Here is a 20015-nt window from a genome sequence, read left to right as displayed (position 1 = left end):
GCCAGTCTGTAGTTTCCTTGTAATGTTTTTGTCTAGTTTTGGAATAAGGTAATGCTGGTCTCATTGGATGAATTAATTATTTTCCTTGTTTTTCTCTTCTGAAAGATTGTAGAGAATTGGTGTAATTTCTTTCTTATTAAATGTTCAGTAGACTTCACCAGTGAACCTGGTGCTTTTTGTTTTAGAAGATTATTATTTATGCAATTTCTTTAATAGATACAGGCTTATTTAGGTAATCTATTTCTTTTCTGAGTTTTGTCAGATTGTGTCTTTTAAAAAATTGGTGCATTTCATCTAGGTTATCAAATTTGTGGGCGTTGAATTAATAGTCTTCCCTTATTATCCCTTTTGTCATGGGATCTGTAGGGATGCTCTTTTTTTAAATTAAAAAAAATTTTTTTAAAGATTTTATTTTTTCATGAGAGACACAGAGAGAGAGAGAGAGAGAGAGAGAGAGAGAGGCAGAGACACAGGCAGAAGGAGAAGGAGGCTCCATGCAGGAACTCGGTTCTGGGACTCCAGGATCATGCCCTGGGCTGAAGGCAGGCACTAAACTGCTGAGCCACCCAGGGATCCCCCGTGATGCCCTTGTTAATGTCTGATATTAGTAATTTGTGTTCCCTGTCTTTTTTCTTATTACCCTCATGGCATGTTATTGGTTTTGTTGGTATTTTCAAAAAAAAAAAAAAAATCAGCCATTAGTTTTATATATCTTATGTATTTTATGTTTTTCTGCTTTAATTTTTGCTTTCTTTTTTGCTTATTTTGGATTTAATTTGCCTTTTTATAGTTTCCTAAGGTGAAGGCTTAGATAACTAATTTTAGATCTTTTCTAATACATGCATTCATTGCTATAAATTTATCTCTACTGTATGGTAATGTATTGATGGCAGGCTCTTCTCTGTGGGCCTCTCATAGTATACCTGTGCCAGAGGAGCATGCAGCCCCGAACCATTGCCCAGCTTCCTCACTGGTGCACTGTGAGCACCAAAGGGGGCTGTATACTGTTAAATTTGTGTGTGTGTGTGTGTGCCTAAGCAGTGTTTTTGCTGTATTCCACAAATTTTGGTAAGTATATTTCTTTTTTCTTTACTTCAAAATATTTAAAAATTTCTCTTGATATCTTGAGTCATGTATTATTTAGTAGTTTATTACTTAATTTCTTAGTATTTTAAGATTATTCAGTTATCTTTGTTACTCCTTTGTTACTCTTTTGTTACTCCTTTGTAGTTTGAAAACAAAGGATTTCTGTTCTTTTAAATTTGGTCAGGTGTGTTTCATGGCCCATAATATGGTCTATTTTGGTGAATGTTTGATGTAAGCTTGAGAAGAATGTGTTTTCCCTTGTTGGATGAAGTAGACTAGAGATGTTGATTATGTCCAGTTGATAGATGATGAATATTTAGTTCAGCTATTGTTTTTACTGATTCTACTTGCCTCTATTTCTGATAGAGGGAAAGTGAAGTCTCCCAACTATATGTAAAAGTGTATTCATCTATATCTCCATGCAGTTCTGTCCGTTTTTGCCTACATACTGTACTAAGTACATATCACTTTAAGGACTTCTTTGTCTTCTAGAATTGATCTCCATATCAAAATGTAATGCTCCTCTTGATCCTATATGACTTTCTTTGCTCTGGAGTCTTCTGTTTGAATTAGTATGGCTACTCTTGCTTTCTTTTATTTAGTGTTAGATTGGTACATCTTTTTCAGACTATTTACTTTCATTTATTTACGTATTAGTTTCAGGCATACAACATGATTTGATATATAGTGAAACGGTTGCTATCTGTCAGTGTATATAGTCATAGAATTTTTTTCTTGTGTTGAGAACTTAAAAGATTTACTCTGTTAGTAACTTTAAAATATGCAATACAGTGTTATTAACTATATTCATTATGCTGTATATTACATCCCCTTTGACTCCATTTATTTTGTAACTGGAAGTTTGTACCTTTTGACTCCCTTCACCCATTTTGCCCACCCTCCCAACTCTGGCAACGACCAGTCTGTTCTCTGTATCTATGATCTTGAGTCTTTTTTTTTTTTTTTAAGATTTTATTTATTTGACAGTGAGCAAGCACAAGTTGGGGGGGGGGGAGTGGGCAGGCAGAGGGAGAAGCGGTCTGATGGTGACATCAGATTGTGACCTCAACTGAAGGCAGACATTTAACCAACTGAGCCACCCAGGCGCCCTTGAATCTTTGTTTTTGTTTTTGTTTTTTGAGATTCCATATATGTAAGTGAAATCATACAGTATTTGCCTTTCCTGACTTACTTCACCTAGCATAATTCCCTTGGAATTCATCCACATTATTTTAAATGGCAAGATTTTATTTTTTTTAATGGTTAGAATGAAATTCCATTGTATATATGTACCATATTTTTTTTTTATTTTTTCATCTGTCAGTGGACACCTAGATTGTTTTCATGTCTTGGCAGTTGTAAGTAATGCTACAGAGAACATGGGGATACATATATCTTTTTGAGTTAGTATTTTCTTTTCTTCATTTTTAATCTATATATATTTTTTAAGGTTTTATTTATTCATTAATGAGAGATACAGAGAGAAAGGCAGAGACACAGGCAGAGGGAGAACCAGACTCCTTGCAGGAGCCCGATGTGGGACTCGATCCTAGGACCCTGGGATCACGCTCTGATTCAAAGGCAGATGCTCAACCACTGAACCACCCAGGCATCCCGATCTATATGTTTTTTTTTTTTATGTGGGTTTTTATATTTATTTTGGATTTCTTGTAGACAACATATAGTTGAATCTTAATTTTTAATCTACTGACAAAGTCTTTCTATTGGTTTGATGTTTTAGTTCATATTGATATAGTTGGGTTAAGAGCTATCATATTTATTGTTGTTTTCTATTTATTGTCCTAGTACTTTGTTCCTATTTTTTGTCTTTTTCTGTCTTTTGTGGTTTTCACTTAGTATTTTCTATGACTTTTTTGCTCCTTTTTTAGCATATCAGTAGAACTTTTTTTAGTTGTTTAGTGGTTGCCTTAGAGAGTTTGCAGTATACATTTAAAACTAATTCAAGTCTACTTTCAAATAACACTACTACAGTACTTCATGGGTAATGGGTAATACAGTACTTCATGGTTATATACATTTCTCATACCTAATGGAAATACATATTGGTGTTTTGAACAACTGGTATATGTTAGATCAGTTAAGAAAAAGGAAAATAAATTTTATCTTCACTTCTTTTTTTTTTTTACAGAGATGGAATTTCTCATCTGTATCATTTTTTGTTTCTCTTTTATCAACATCTTTTGTAAGGCTGGTGTGCTGGTAGCAAATTCCTTCAACTTTGTGTGAGAAGATATTTCTCCATTTCTTGCAAAGAATAATTTCATGGAGTACTGAATTCTAGGTTGGTTGTTTTTCTCTCAACTTGAAATATTTCACTTCACTTTTTTCTTGCTTACATGGTTTTTGAGAAGTTCACTGTAATTCTTACCTCTGCACCTGTCATAGGTGAGATTTTTTTCCTTTATGTTGTTTCTTATTTTTAATAGTTTGAATATGATATGTGGTGTATTATTTATATTATGTTATTATTATTACTTTTGTCATTTATTCTGCTTGATGTTTTCTGAGCATCCTGGATCTGAGCTTCCTGGATTTGTGGGTTTTTGTGTAATTTTAAGTTGGGGGAAATTCCTAGTAGTTATTGTTTCAGATATTTCTCCTGTTCCTTCATCTCTTCTCATTCTTGTAGTCTGTTTCATGGATGTTACTCCTTTGATAGTTCCACAATTCTTGGATATTTTGTTTTGTTTTGTTTTCTCTTTGCTTTTCAGTTTTGTAGATTTTTTTGAGATAGTCTGAAGCTTGCAGATTCTTACCTCAGCCATGTTCAGTTTATTTATAAGCCCATCAAAGGCTTTCTTCATTCCTATTATAATGTTTTTGATCCCTAGCTTTTTTTTTTTTCTTTTTTTGTGCTTAGAATTTTTATCTCTCTGCTTACATGGCTTATCTGTTCTATTTTATCCATTGGAGTCCTTAGTGTATTAATCATAGTTATTTTAAGTCTCAGTCTGATAATTCCAACATCTCTTGCATATCTGAGTCTCATTCTGATGCTTGCTCTATTTTATTTTTATTTTTTTCAAGATTTATTTATTTTAGAGAGGGCACCTGTGAGAGCAGGGGGAGGGAGAGAGAGGGGGAAAGAAGCTTACTCCACCTAGTGTGGAACAGGATGCAGGATTTAGGACTTAATCCAATGACCCTGGGTTCATGACCTGAGCTGCAATTAAGAGTTGGATGCTTAACTGACTGAGTCGCCCAGGCACCCCTTGTCTCTTTTTAAACTTTTTTTTTTTTTTTGCCTTTTAGTAAGTCTTGTCATTTTTTTCCCCTTACATCTCGACATGATGTATTTGGTAGAATTTAAGTAATGTGATGGGTTTTTTATATTTCACACTTATTTCCAACAATTGTCAATGACAGTTTAGGTTTTCCTACCCTAGCACTGTCTCCTGTGGAGGTTTCTGCTATGGTGAGGTTTGATTCTTTGTATTTGTCTCCATTTTTGAGGGGCAGTTAGTGATCTACCTAACTTACCCTATGGATGTAAAAAAGAGTTGTGATTTTTCTTAGTTCAACGTTTTACTTGTAGGATGGAGTGGCTACTTCTAAGCTCCTTATGTGCCAGACTGGAAGCTGGATGGATGTCTAGAGTCTGTTTTAAAGTGTTTCTCTTTTTTTTAATTGTGATATGACTATTTTAATAGTTTTTTTTTTTTTTTAATCTAGTTAAGTCTTTTCCTACTAGCTTTTGGGTTCTAAAACTAAAATACTGCATCTGAAGCTCTTTTTGGGGCAGTTCATTTTATCTTTGCATTTCTAGATTGGTGCCATTGTAAATCTCAGATTTCTAACTTCACTTGGGTCTATAGCATTCTGCAGTTCATTTCCCTTTCCCTTTCCCCACCATCCATAAATTGTGGCAAAAAAAATGCATACACACACACACACACACAGTTTACCATTTTAACCATTTTTTAAAAAAAGATTTTATTTATTTATTCACGAGAGACACACAGAGAGGCAGTGACACAGGCAGGAGGAGAAACAGGCTCCCCACAGGGAGCCCGATATGGGACCCAATCTCGGAACCCCCAGTATCATGCCCTGGGCCGAAGGCTCAGCCGCTGAGCCATCCAGGCGTCCCCCATTTTAACCATTTTTAAGTGTGCAGTTCATTAATGTTAGTGTACATTATTGAGCAACAGAGCTGCAGACTTTTCATCTTGCCAAACTGAAACTCTGTACCCATCGAACAACTTCACATTTTTCCCTTCCTCTAGCCTCTGGAGACTGCCATTTGACTTTGTTTCTATGAATTCACTACTTTAGATACCTCATGTAAGTGCATTCATACAGTATTTGTTTTTCTGACTGATTTACTTAGTATAATGTCAGTGTTCATCCATGTTGTAGCTTGTGATAGAATTTCTTTCCTTTTTAAGGCTGAATAACATTCTGTTGTTAGTATTACATATACTACATTTTATTTATTCGTACATCCTTTGAGGGACAAGGGTTGCTTAGAACCCTTGGCTGTTGTGCATAGTGCTGTTATGAATGTAAGTATGCGGATACCTTTCCAAGACCTTGCTTTCAGTTCTTTAGGTTATATATACACCCAGAATTTGGGTTGTTGAATCATATGGCACTTTTATTTTTTTTATTTTTTATTTTTTCATATGGCACTTTTAATTTTAATTTTATGAGGGACCACCATACTGTTTCCATAATGGTTGTATTATTTTACATTTCCACTAGCAATATATAAGGGTTCCAACTTTTCCATATCACCACCACCATTTGTTACGAATTTATTTTTGTTAGAACTTTTTTTTTTTTTTTTTTTTGGTTAGTAGCCATTCTAATAGGTATAAAGTGGTATCCCAGGTGATTTTGATTTCCATTTCTCTGGTGATGGTGAGCATCTTGTTATGTGCTTTTAGAACATTTGTATATCAATTTTGGAGTAATGTCTATTATAAAGGTTTTTTTTTTTTTTTTTTGAAGACTTTATTAATGAGAGACAACACACAGAAAGGTAGAGATATAGGAAGAGGGTGGAGAAGCAGGTTTCATGCAGAGAGCCTAATGCAGGACTCGATCCCAGGACTCTAGGATCACGCCCTGAGCCAAAGGCAGATGCTCAACTGCTGAGCCAACCAGATGTCCCAGATATAAAATATTTTGCTCATTTTCTAATTGGGTTGATTTTTTTTTGTTGTTGTTACTGAGTTGTAGGAGTTTTTTTTTTTTTTTGGTAAAGATTTTATTTATTCATTCATGAGAATACACAGAGAGGAAGGGAGGGGAGATGGAGAGAGGGAGAGAGGCAGAGGCAGAGGCAGAGACACAGGCAGAGGGAGAAGCAGGCTCCATGCAGGGAGCCCGATGTGGGACTCGATCCCGGGTCTCCAGGATCACGCCCTGGGCTGAAGGCGGCACTAAACCGCTGAGCCACCTGGGCTGCCCTGTAGGAGGTTTTTTTTGTTTTTAATATCCTAGATACTAATTCTTTATCAGCTATATGGTTTGCAAATATTTTTTCCCAGTCTGTAGGTTGCCTTTTTACCCTGTTGTGTCCTTTGATAAACAAAAGTTTTTAAGTTTGATGTGCTTCTTTGTGTTTGGTGTCAATTCCAAGAAATCTATTGCCAAATCAAATGTCATATAGCTTTCTCCCTATGTTTTTTATTAGGAGTTTGATAGTTTTGAATCTTAGTTTTAGGTCTTTAATTTGTTTGGAGTTAATTTTTGCAGGTGGTATGAAATAAGGGTCCAGCTTTACACTTTTGCATGTGGATATCCAGTTTTCCCAGCACCAGGTGTTGAAGACTGACTTTTCTCCACTTTGTTGTTAGCATCCTTGTCAGAAATTATGTGACCATATACATGAGCATTTATTTGTGGGCTATTTACCTGTCCTTGATTGCTACTTTCTCTTACTCCTACCTTCTCTTACTCCTTCTAGTCACTGTTTTAGAACTTCGCTGTCCAGCTGAAATTCTTCGCATTTACTCCACAAATTACCTTGCTTCTTTATTGGTGAACCAGTCTGTTGGCAGTGAACCGCCAGGCCCTATTCATTTTTCTGTCATCTGTATATTTCCTTTTCAAGGTACCTCCCTGACAACCTTTCTTGTTCTCCTCCCTTCGGTTTCCTGAAATAAGGATTTCCCCTTTTCCTTTTGAATTCTCCTCACCAGCTGTTTTTCCATAGCCTGAAAACATATCCATGCCCTTATTTATCTTAAATAACTATCCATCTCCATGTCTTGTTATTGCCCTATTTCTTCCCTCACTTTATCAGTCATTCCTTTTGAAAATTATTTAGCAGTATTTGTTCCTTAAGAGAGGAAATAGTGTGATATACAAGTAGGAAATTTATGTGTGTATGTATACACACAATTTTATGCTTTTTTCTGTAGTTTTAAATGAAATTTTCTTTTTTTTTTTTTTAAAGATTTTATTTATTCATGAGAGACACACACACACACACAGAGGCAGAAACAGAGGCAAAGGGAGAAGCAGGCTCCATGCAGGGAGCCCGACGTGGGACTTGATCCCAGGTCCCCAGGATCATGCCCTGGACTGAAGGCGGTGCTAAACCGTTTGAGCCACCCAGGCTGCCCTGTCCTGAAATTTTCTTAATCTTCATGTATGCTTTTATGATTTATTTATTTATTTTAAAGATTTCATTTATTTATTCATGAGAGACACAGACAGAGATATAGGCAGAGAGAGAGAAGCAGGCACCACTCAGGGAACCTGATGTGGGACTCAGTCCTGGGACTCCAGGATCATGCCCTGGGCTGAAGGCAGATGCTTAACCGCTGAGCCACCAGGGCGTCCCTACTTTTATGATTTAAAATGTATCTGCTTATTTAACACTTTTTTTGGTGTGGAGTAAGAAGTGTAGTAAGAGAAAGGGACTGTAAATTAAGGTGCCATAACAGATTTATGTGGCATTGCTAAGTGACATTCTTTTTTTTTTTTTTTTAATTTTTATTTATTTATGATAGTCACACAGAGAGAGAGAGAGAGAGAGGCAGAGACATAGGCAGAGGGAGAAGCAGGCTCCATGCACCGGGAGCCCGACGTGGGATTCGATCCCGGGTCTCCAGGATCGTGCCCTGGGCCAAAGGCAGGCGCTAAACCACTGCGCCACCCAGGGATCCCGCTAAGTGACATTCTAAAGCAATGGAGAAAATATGGATTATTCAATAGATAGTTCATGAAAAAATGACATTGGTTTAATAATTTATTTTTATGTATTTATTTATTTTAAAGATTTTATTTATTTATTCATGAAAGAGAAACAGAGACACAGGCAGACGTAGAGACACAGGCAGAGGGAGAAGCAGGCTCTATGTAGGGAGCCCGACATGGGACTCAATCCCGGGTCTCCAGGATCAGGCCCTGGGCCGAAGCCACTAAACAGCTGAGCCACCCAGGCTGCCCAATAATTTACTTTTAAAAAGAGACTCTCGTCTATGTTATTTACCAAAAGAAGTTTCAGATCTAAAAGTAATTTTAGAGAAACTGATATAGATGAGTATATCTATATACTGACAAATGAGAAAGATCTTTTTTAATATCTAATTTGAAAAAAAAAAGTTTTTACTGCAAAAAAATTGAAGGTTTATTTCACAAATGCATCAAACATGGATAAATGATAACTTGGGAAACCTGGAAAAAGCCCTCAGGAATGCCTGGGTGGTACGGTTGGTTGGGCATCCAACTCTTGGTTTCTGCTCAGGTTATGATCTCATGGATCATGGGATCGAGCCCTACATTGGGCTCTGCATTTAGAGAGGGTCTGGAGTCGGCTTAGATTCTTCCCTTCTGTCCCCTCCTCCTTGCATATGCTCTCCTCCTCTGCCCAAATAAATGGATAATTTCTTTTGTTTGTTTTAAAGCTCTCAGATGTCAGTATGGTTAAGAATTCTTAAAAATTAGCAAGACAGCCTTTTCAAAATTGGGAATGGCCATGGTATATTAGTAGAGAATTTATACTATAAATATTTCATTGTGGATAGTAGAAGCCAGTCTTATCAGAGGAATGTCAGGTTGTCTTAGTGGTTCTTCTTTTGCTTATCAGATTAGCAATGATTGAAGAAATGGGAAAAATTAATTTTGAAGAATATATACTCTGACTTAGGCATTCAGATACTGAATGGGGAAATGATTGCTATGAATTTTATGGAGAATTGGCAACATAGCAAACAGTTCAGGTATGTGTATTCTTTGAACTATTTAGTTTCTAGGAATTTATTAGGAAATAATGGTACACAAATTTATGTGTATGTATTTCAAGAAATAGTGAATATGTAACATCTGCCAATTAATGTTCTTGATTCCTGGTAGTGGACAAGTCACACAGGCCTTATTACCCTAATGGAAGCCTTATAGTTTTGAGGGATAGATACCTATAAAAACAAAAATACTTATGTATAAATGCAGTGAAGGAGATAAGCAGGATTTTGTGAGAAATAATGAAGAGGACATACTTTAGTCAGGAAAGACTGTGGGAGAGTGCTATTCAGAACTGCCTGAAACACCGGTGCTGCTGTGTTGTCCTGCCTAGTTGGAATTCTGAAAGTGTTTAGTCAGAATGTCACTGATGTTAGCTTTGAATTAATTGCGCATTAGGCAAACTCACACAGGTGGTTGATGTCTCAACTGTGGTTTCTGAGCAGGATTATTATGGAGATAACCCATTATCATCAGAGTTAAACCAGTTTGTCTCATGGAGGTCTAAAACCTGTTCATGTTGGGTGAAGATCTAAGTAAACCTAGCTCTATTAGTGAGTCAGCAGTCCAGTGAGAGGTAAATTCTGCTACACAAAGATAGGATAAAGTGACATCAAGGGCCAAAAAGTGAGGTTTCTCAGGACTTGACTGCCAAGAGTCAGTATGGTTACTTTTCTGCTCTCTCAAAACTTAAGATCAGAAGGATTGGGGGACCCTTCTTTTCTGGGTCTGTATTCCTACTGAAAATGTAGATTTATTTATTGTTTTCACTTCTGTTTCACTGGAATTTTCTCTTTTTACTCAGCTGACCTAGAATACCCATGGTTTTTTTTTTTTTTAACGTTTTGAAGATTCTGCTTATTTATTCATGAGAGACACAGAGAGAGGGGCAGAGACACAAGCGGAAGAAGTAGGCTTCCTCCAGGGAGCCCGATGTGGGACTCAATCCCAGGATCCAGGGATCACAACCTGAGCTTTGCGAAGGCAGATGCTCAACCACTGAGCCACCCAGGCGTCCCTAGAATACCTGTGTTATTAACAGTTACACTGGACCCAAGATGTCAAGGGGAAGTGAGGGGCATGATGGGGAGTGGGTAGGGAATCTTCCATTTATTCTACGCTTATTGTTTCACTGTGCCAGAATAGAATCATGCTCAATAAGGGTTGTTCTGTTTTGTCAGATGATTCTCTCAAACTCATTGTCCCCTAGTTACGGTTTCACTAGGATAGTGAGAATCTTGTTAATTCATTCACACGTGTCTCTCTGTAGATGATGAGGCATTTATTTAAGGGAACCATAGTTTCTTTTCATTGAATTTCTCACTCTGACACTGAAAGCACTGGATAGAAGTCATACCGTATCAAAATCTGCTGTAGGGGATCCCTGGGTGGCGCAGCGGTTTAGCGCCTGCCTTTGGCCCAGGGCGCAATCCTGGAGACCCCGGATCGAATCCCACGTTGGGCTTCCGGTGCATGGAGCCTGCTTCTCCCTCTGCCTATGTCTCTGCCTCTCTCTCTCTCTCTCTCTCTCTCTCTCTCTGTGACTATCATAAATAAATAAAAATTAAAAAAAAAATCTGCTGTAGCCTTTGTTTAAAAGATGCCTCACAGCTGCCATAGTTGGAGAGATGCATTCTGGTTTTAGTCACTGGCTAAACTACAGTATGCAGGGCCAGATGAAGTAAAGTTGGAGAGCTGGGCAGACACCATGCTAGTCTTTGGTGAGAAATTTGATATTTTCAAAGCATAATGGAAGCAATGGAAGGATTTTATATTTTAAGTAAAGGCATAACATGGTTTGTCTTATGTTTAAAATGATATCCTTTTGGTTTATGAATTAGATGGGAGGAAAAATATACAGAGGGAAACAGGAAGGAATTAGCCTTTTCAGAAATCCTAGAGGGAGATCATAGAGGCTTGTTGGACTTTGGTTATAGCAACAGAGTTGTAAAAAATGGGTGGATTGACGTGATGTAGAAGGTAGAACTGACAGGTTTTGGTGAGGATATTTTGCACCTAAGTGTAGAGCTTAGGAAAAATGAGAGCCAAAGATAGATATTTGAGAGTCAGTATATTGTCAATAGTCATAGGTGAGATTCAGTATATGTCACAGAGGAGATCTCCTCAAAGAGGATTTAGGACTGACACTGGGGAAGTCAGTATGAGAAAGAGCCTGAAGAGTGACCACTAAGGTGGATGTCAAACTGGAGATTATGATTATTTTTGAAGTCATGAGAAGAGTATTTTTCAGATAAGTGTGATTTAGAGTATTTTCTGTAGGTTTGATTAAGAAGGAAAAATTGAAACATAGCAAACAGTGGGAATAAATTTTTGTAGTCCATCTGCTGTCTAGTCTGCCCTAGTCAGTCACTTTTCACTTTATTATATATCTGATCAAATATCCCCTTAATAAGACCTTTCCTGACAACTCTTACTTTATAGAACTTCTAATACCATTGTTTGTGCCCCTCTACCATTACCAGCTAAGAAAGAAGAAACACTGCCAACTAAACAGGCACAATGTTAGGATTCCTGTGACTTGTGAGATGAATACTGAGTTTAGTTTTGTTAAAATATAGTGTACTGTAAATAATTGATAGAATACTGTAAACTCTAGGACTCTCTTCTGCTCCTGTATAGGTAGCAGTTTGTCTGTCATCTCTCCTAAAATACAGGCTTCATGAGGACAGATTTTTTTGTGTGTACTACTGGTTCCCCAGTGCCTGGAACAGTGCCTTGTGAATAATAGTAGGCACAACAAACAAATCCTAAGTCTACATTTTTAAGGAATAAAGTGAATAAATGAAAACATACTGATTTGTACACTTCTTTCTTCACTTAATATATTGATTTTTTTTCTGTGTCCTTATGTAGTTTTCAAAATTAGATGTTTGACAGCTGTGTACTTTTATGTCGTGTGTATAACATTATCTGGTATGTCCCAGGAACTTAAACTTTGGAACTTAGGGAAATAAAAGAGCCAGATTTTTGACTTGGTTTACTACTGGAGAATTCAACTTTTATTTCTGCCTTTTTAATTCTTTGAGCGTAAAATATTGATTTCTAGAGAGAACAATTACCTGGGCTAGGAAGTCCCCTGTGCCTTAATGGGTTGGAAGTACTTGCTTATTTTTCCCCCAAAAAGCCTTGCATTTGGCAAGAGAAAGACCTTTCTAGTCTATTTCACCTCCTCTAAGAAAGGTTTCTGTTTAGTTATTTGTAAAGTGAGAGAGTGGCACCATGTGGTTTTTCAGGTTTCTTGATGATATAAATTCTTAATTTCTGACATTGTCTGTCTTGCTGTTCTTAAATTTTAGTTTTATGATGAGAATTATGAAACTTGGAATGATGACTTATTTTATTATGATTTATTTATTTTAAAAAAGATTTTATTTATTCATGAAAGAGAGAGGGAGGGGGCAGAGACACAGGCAGAGGGAGAAGAAGGCTTCATGCAGGGAGCCTGATGTGGGACTCCATCCTGGGACTCCAGGATCACGTCCTGGGCCGAAGGTAGGCGCTAAACCGCTGAGCCACCCAGGGATTCCCGGAATGATGAATGATGACTTTTAGAACATATATTTCTATAGGCAGTTTTTTCCTACCTTTTAGATGAACAAAAATCAAGTATATTAATATTAACCTTATTTAAGACCGATTTTTAGTTATGTGAAAACTTTACAAAATTCAAAATATGAAAAATTAAAAGAACTCTTAATTTTTTTCAGAAGTCAATGAAAGGATTCTATTTTGCAAAGCTGTACTATGAAGTTAAAGAATATGATCTTGCTAAAAAGTAAGTATCGAACTATAAAGATACTTTAATTTTCTAAAGTCATTCCCCCTCCCCTAAGATTCTTAACTTGAAATGGGTGAAAATACTTTTTTTTTTTTTTTTAAAGCAGTTCTTCCTAAGTATGTCCCGGAAATAAGGTATTATATCACTTCAGACTAATATAAAGGACTAGCCTCAATTCTGTGGAGATTAAGCCTAGAATGAGTATCTCCTGCATGCCTGTCACTTACTTATGCCTAAGGCAAGAAATCATTTGGCTTAAAATTAAAACACTTCTAAGGAATAAAAGAGAACCATGTTTATTTTTATTTTTTTTCCTGGTTAGATACCTGGTACTTTAATCAGTTGGAAAAATACCAATGAATACAAAATTAAACTGTGATTTCTGAGCAGGACAATAGCTTGTGTAAAAGATCTTTAATTGACTTAATAGGTGACACTCTTGAGGCTTTGTCTCACCTGTAAGGCCAAGAGGGTTGGTGATCTGATTTCCTGATTTGGAGTGGCTTAAAGCAGGATATTAGGCGGGAGGTTAAAGGCATTTATGGGAAGATGGAAAGAAATGCTGATAAGTAAGGAAAATGGTAACCCTTTTATTTAACTAGCAGCAGTGGGGCTGTCAACCTTGTTCCTTATTCATATGACCCCTTTTCCTCCAGTTTTGGTCTTTGGTTTATCTTCACATATGTATATGTTATATACATATACATACATATATATACACACACAATATTATATATATATATTTGTAATATTCATTGAACCTAGATGATGCTTATATGTTTAGCTGTTAACTTGATTTAAGAAATGGAAATTATCTACATTGCTAGTTTATTTAGTAATTTTTCTTCTCTATTTTAACTGGAACAGTACAATTATTAGATAATATTTTCTTGTTTAAAAGATCAGTAACACAATTTAAAAAAGGTATTTGAATAGTATATCCTTGGGTCACCTAACTTGGTTAGTCAGTAGAGCATGCACTTCTTGATCTCTAGGTCATAAATTCAAGCCCCACATTGAGTGTAGAGATTATTAAAAAATAATAATAAAGTAAATAGTACATTGTCTTAGTTGTTATCTGGGGAATTATGCATTAGTATTTTGCATTATGATACTTTAAGAATATTTACTATAATCTTTTTCTAATTCCTATGTAAAATTCTTTAGTAATTGGCCAAAATGTAATTAGGAAGAAAAAGCAATTTATGCAATATTTTTTTTATATGTGGGTAGCATTGGAAAAAACTTTTGGTAAATGTAGTATTTAATGGTAAAATAAGTATATTGTCAATATTTTACATATGTTTGTATTTAATCATTCTTTTTATGGATACTTTTGCATTGTCTGCATATTCTAGTTTAAATAGTGGTAGTCAATAATTAGAATAACTGAATTAGTTTAGTGGTTGCTTTAGTTTAAGATGTGCTCTTCGGGTTAGAATTAAATACAGTTCTGAGTGTGATAATCTAAAGATTATTTTTGTATTATTTTTAAACAGATACATTTCTGCATATATTAATGTGCAAGAAAGAGATCCCAAAGCTCACAGATTTCTTGGACTTCTTCATGAAGCAGAGGAAAATATAGACAAAGCTGTAGAGTGTTACAAGGTAAATTATTTAAGTTTAAAATACAGCCCTTTGCAGCCACATGCATGATGCCCAGAGTAATTTGTATAATAAATAAATCAAATGTGTTTTATGGATATCATGAAAATAGCATTGGTCATAGTGCTATTAAGCAATACAGATTAGAATAGATCTTAAATTATTTGGCCCAAAGCACACTGTGATTTAATCATTAACTTAGCACTTGTAAAAGAAGATTAACACCTATAAATTCTAAGTCTAATATGGTTCAAGATGCTGTTCTTATAAGTGTGGTTTTCTTTCTTTTTTGGAGGCACTTACCTAATAAAAACATAATTTTTATTTAATTCATGTGGAAAAAAATTCCAAGACACTTTAAGTTTGATTTTAAACAACTTTGAAATAATGTATTGCCATTTAGAAAAGTTTTTAATGTGGGCAGTGATAAATTTTTGACTTTTATATATTTGAGTGTAGGTACTCGATGAATTCTAATTTATTTTTTTCTTTTTTGGTGTCAGCGTTCAGTGGAATTAAACCCAACACAAAAAGATCTTGTGTTGAAGATTGCAGAATTGCTTTGTAAAAATGATGTTACTGATGGAAGAGCAAAATATTGGGTTGAAAGAGCAGCTAAACTTTTCCCAGGAAGCCCTGCAATTTATAAACTAAAGGTAAAGACAGAACAAAACAGTAAACACGGGAAAGCTTAAGACACAACCATTTCTAATATTTGGAGTTTAAAAGACATTTCAGTAGCAAACTGAAGTTGAGGGTTGGTGGGAAATGTGTGAAGGTGTGTGGGAGTTGGTGGGAGATGGGTGAAGGTGTTCAAAAGGTACAAACTTTTGCACTTTGTGTATAAAATATATTCTGGGGATATGATGTATAGCATAGTGACTAATGTTACACATACTCTGTTGTGTATTTGAAAGTTGTGAAGAGAATAAGTAGATTTTATAAGTTCTCATTACAAGAAAAAATAACTTGTTTTAAAGATTTTATTTGTTTGAGACAGAGAATGAGCATGAGCTGGAGGGAGGAGACAGAGGCAGAGGGGCAAGCAGACTCCTTGCTGAGCAGAGAGTTGAATGCTGGGCTCCATCCCAGGAGCCTGGGATCATGACCTGAGCTGAAGGCAGACGTTTAACTGATTGGGTTGCTCAGGCACCCCAAGAAAAAAAGAAATTTAGAACCATATGAAGTGATGGATGTTAAATTTACTGTGGAAATTAGTCTCTATATACCTGTCAAATTGTTATATTGTACATCTTAAACTAAGACAATGTTGGGATCCCTGGGTAGCTCAGTGGTTGAGCGTCTGCCTTTGGCTCACGGGGCAATCCCAGAGTCCCGAGATCGAGTCTCTCATCGGGTTCCCTGCATGGAGCCTGCTTCTCCCTCTGTCTGGGTCTCGGCCTCTCTCTCTGTGTCTCTCATGAATAAGTAAAATAAAAAAATAAATAAAAAAAACAAAAACAAAGACTAAGACAATGTTATATGTCAATTATATCTATAAAAAATGGCAGACCAAAATTTTTTTCCTTCAGAATCTTTCTGAGCATATGCTGTTTTATTAGGCACTATTATGTTTTACAAATGGTATTTACCTTTATGAAATGATTGATGTGGGTATTTTATGGTTTTGTAGCTAGATGGTAGAGCTAGCATTTAAATTGAGCTCTGTCTGATGTAAAGTTTTTGCTTCATTGGGTGAAAAGAATAACAATTTAGGGTTTTTATATAGGTTTTTAAGAACTATTACCTAAAAATGGAAAGGGTTGGGTGCCTTGCTGGCTCATTCAGTAGAGCATGTGACTCTTGATCTCAAGGGTATAGAGATTACTTAAAAATAAAATCTTTAAGAAAAAAATGGAAAGGATTGTGTTAGGGGACAGTGAAGTTTTCAAGCAAAAGAGAATAGTGTCTCCAATAATTATGAAAAATAATGGGAAGTTTTTACTAATGTATTGACCAACTCTAATGTTTTATTTATTTATTTATTTATTTATTTTTTAATTTTTATTTATTTATGATAGTCACAGAGAGAGAGAGAGAGAGGCAGAGACACAGGCAGAGGTAGAAGCAGGCTCCATGCACCGGGAGCCCAACATGGGATTTGATCCTGGGTCTCCAGGATCACGCCCTGGGCCAAAGGCAGGCGCCAAACCACTGCGCCACCCAGGGATCCCTAATGTTTATTTTTAAATTTTTTTTTATTTTTTAAAGATTTTATTTATTTAGGACGGAGAGAGAGGGAGAGAGAGAGAGGTTTTTACTGAATAAAATATACTTAAGTAAGTCTTTTGGAAAGTCTTTTCCAAATTTCCAAATTTGCTAGGTACCTGACAAGTACCAGCTGCATCTCATGAGAGCTGCATGCTGTCCCTAAAATTTGCTTATTGTGGTAAATGGTTTGTGAGTACTGGCAAGGACAACCTCCTCAATGCTTGGTGGACCCCGTACGGAGCTAGTATATTCCAGTCCAAAGAGTCCTCATCTGTGCTTAGCTGTGACATCTCAGTGGATAAGTACATAGTCACTGGCTCAGGAGACAAGAAGGCTACAGTCTGCAAAGTCATCTACTGAAAACATGTGGTTTAATGTTTATAGTTGAATCAGGCCAAAATGTTTTGAATTTGTAGAAATAGAAAAGTTGTAACATTAAAAGGAAAAAAAAAACCACCATGAAAACCTGTTTCCAAACCTTGACACAAAACTATTTTGAGTCTACAAAGAGGAGGCAACGAGTCCCATCAACTGAGAGTCACTGATCTACCTAGACCAAACGGACACCGAGGCAGAGTGGACAGAGGGGCCAAGGGCTGTAGGCAGAGCCTGTTCTTTCCTTTCTGTGTGATCTGCCTAGATTACCTTTCTGTTCCTTGCAGTTCCCCTCACGTTCTGTGCTTGGTAGAGCAGTAGTGTCTCCAATGAACTTGTTTCCTGGTTTTGCATCTTGTGAAATGTTTTTTTTGTATTTTTGTTGAAGGTTAAACATTTGTATAAATTGTAAATATATTTGGTTTATTACAGTAAAGGCTTTAGTACCAATAAAAAAAAATTTGCTAGGTAAACAATTTTAAGTGTGTAGTTGACCCTTGAATGATGTTGGGGCCAGGAGCCATGAACCCCCTGTGCAGTTGAAAATATGCATATAATTTTTCCTTAAAGATTTTTTTTTATTATTTTTACTTTTTTTTTTTTTAAAGATTTTATTTATTCATGAGACACACACAGAGAGGCAGAGACACAGGCAGGGGGATAAGCAAGCTCCATGCAGGGAGCCTGATGTGGGACTCAATCCCGAGACTCCAGGATCACGCCCTGAGCTGAAGGCAGAGGCTTAACCGCTGAACCACCCAGGCGTCCCAAAGATTTTTTTTTTACTTTTATTTTGTTTTTTAATTTTTTTTTTATTTTAAAGATTTTATTTATTTATTCATGGAAGACACACACACACACAGAGGCAGAGACACAGGCAGAGGGAGAAGCAGGCTCCTTACAAGGAGCCTGACATGGGACTCGATCCTGGGACTCCAGGGTCACATCCTGGGCTGAAGGTGGCGCTAAACCGCTGAGCCACCTAGGCTGCCCAGATTTTATTTTTTAAAGTAATATCTGCACTCAATATGGGGCTCAAACAACCCCAAGATCAGGAGTCACATGCTGTCCTGACTGAGCCAGCCAGGAGCCTCTGCTTATAAGTTTTGACTCCCCAAAAACTTTAATAGTCTACTCTTGATTAAAAATTTTACTGATAACATAAACAGTTATTTTATTTAACACTTGTTTTGTGTATTGTATGTATTATATACTGTATTCCTACTCTTAAAATAAGAGAACAGGAAATGTTAAAAATCATGAGGGAGAGAAAATATATTTATAGAGTATCATACTGTATTTGTTGGAAAAAGAATTCACATATAAGCAGAACTGTGCATTTCAAACATTTGTTCAAGAGTCAATTGTATATTGTTTTTAACAGCTCCCCACCCCCATTATACATATTTTGGGTAGAATTTATTTTAGATTTTATTTATTTGAGATAGAGTGAGCAAACATGGTGGGGGTTGAAGGAAGAGGGACAAGCACACTCCCTGCTGAGTGCAGAACCTGACATAGGGCTTGATCCCAGGGCCCTGAGATCATGACCTCAGCTGAGGTCAGACATTTAACCCAATGAGCTACCCAGCGCCCCAGTAGAATTTATTTTGAAATAATTATATTAAAAAAAAATAATTATATTTTTCATAAGAGGTGGCAAAGATTATACAAGGAGATTCTGTGAATATGTAATGTATAGTTCAATATCAAAATCAGGAATGATATTGGTATAATATGTGTGGATAGTTTTTTCATTTTATCACATGTGTAGATTGGTGTAAACCACCACTGCAGTTAAAAGTACACAACTGTTACATCATCACAAACCTCTCCCTCATGCTATCCCTTTTATTTTTTTATTTTTTAAAGGATTTTATTTATTCATGACAGAGAAAGAGAGACAGAGACACAGATACAGACATAGACACAGACACAGGCAGAGGAAGAAGCAAAGCTCCATGCCCGGAGCCTGACATGGGACTCAATCCTTGGTCTCCAGGATCATGCCCTGGGCTGAAGGCTGCGCTAAACTGCTGAGCCACCAAGGCTGCCCTGCTATCCCTTTTATAGTTCTCTCCACCCCCTTCTTCTTGTCATCCTCTGGCAACTGCTGATTTGTTCTCCATATTCATAATTTTGTAATTTCAAAATGTTATGTAAGTGGAATCATGCATTATGTGGCCTTTTGAAATTTTTAATTCAGCATAATGCCCTTGAGATCAATCCAAGTTGGGTGTATTAGTAGTTTGTTCCCTTTTATTGCTGAGTAGTATTTTTGTGTATGGATGTATTCCACAGTTTAACCATTTACTTTTGGTGGACATTTTGGTTGTTCCCAGTTTTTGGCTATTAGAAATCTCATATGAATAAATGTGCACAGATTTTAAAATCTAAAGTATTTTTAAAAACCCTAGAGATAAATACTAGTAATAACATCAAGTTTTCTTCTTTCCATAATCAGTTGGGTTTTATTTTTTTTTAAAGATTTTATTTATTTATTCATGAGGGATACACACACACACACAGAGGGACAGAGACACAGTCAGAGGCAGAGGGAGAAGCAGGCTCCATTCAGGGAGCCCCATGTGGGACTCGATCCCGGGACTCCAGGATCATGGCCTGGGCCGAAGGCAGGCGCTAAACCACCGAGCTACCCAGGGATCCCATCAATTGGGTTTTAAATATTAATTTATAATGTCGGGTCTAAGTGTAGATT

At 36.4% G+C, this 20015-nt stretch overlaps 1 protein-coding gene and 1 non-coding gene across 7 annotated transcripts in view; both read left to right on the top strand.

The window, feature by feature from the left end:
* LOC140643010 (E3 SUMO-protein ligase RanBP2) overlaps positions 1 to 20015 on the top strand; it is a 92463-nt gene that overhangs the window by 22570 nt on the left and 49878 nt on the right. For 3 of the 6 annotated variants that reach the window (XR_012039393.1, XM_072844320.1, XM_072844318.1), the window contains exons 2-4: positions 13032 to 13099; positions 14602 to 14713; positions 15214 to 15366. Coding sequence is in view for 5 of the 6 variants with exons in the window: in XM_072844320.1 (XP_072700421.1) it covers positions 13032 to 13099; positions 14602 to 14713; positions 15214 to 15366 (333 nt within the window). In the remaining variant the exon portion in view is untranslated. Of the gene's footprint in view, positions 1 to 3235; positions 3389 to 13031; positions 13100 to 14601; positions 14714 to 15213; positions 15367 to 20015 lie in introns of all 6 variants that reach the window. The other 3 variants (XM_072844322.1, XM_072844319.1, XM_072844321.1) reach the window with 2 other exon arrangements.
* On the top strand, positions 871 to 1007 carry LOC140600591 (small nucleolar RNA SNORA42/SNORA80 family). The gene has a single exon (XR_012003784.1). It is a non-coding gene; the product is annotated as a small nucleolar RNA SNORA42/SNORA80 family (small nucleolar RNA).

The sequence above is a fragment of the Canis lupus genome, chromosome 11, assembly GCF_048164855.1.
Source record: "Canis lupus baileyi chromosome 11, mCanLup2.hap1, whole genome shotgun sequence".
Lineage (NCBI taxonomy): Eukaryota > Metazoa > Chordata > Mammalia > Carnivora > Canidae > Canis > Canis lupus.
Note: the sequence above shows the minus strand (reverse complement) of the source record. Positions and strands in the feature narration are given on the sequence as shown.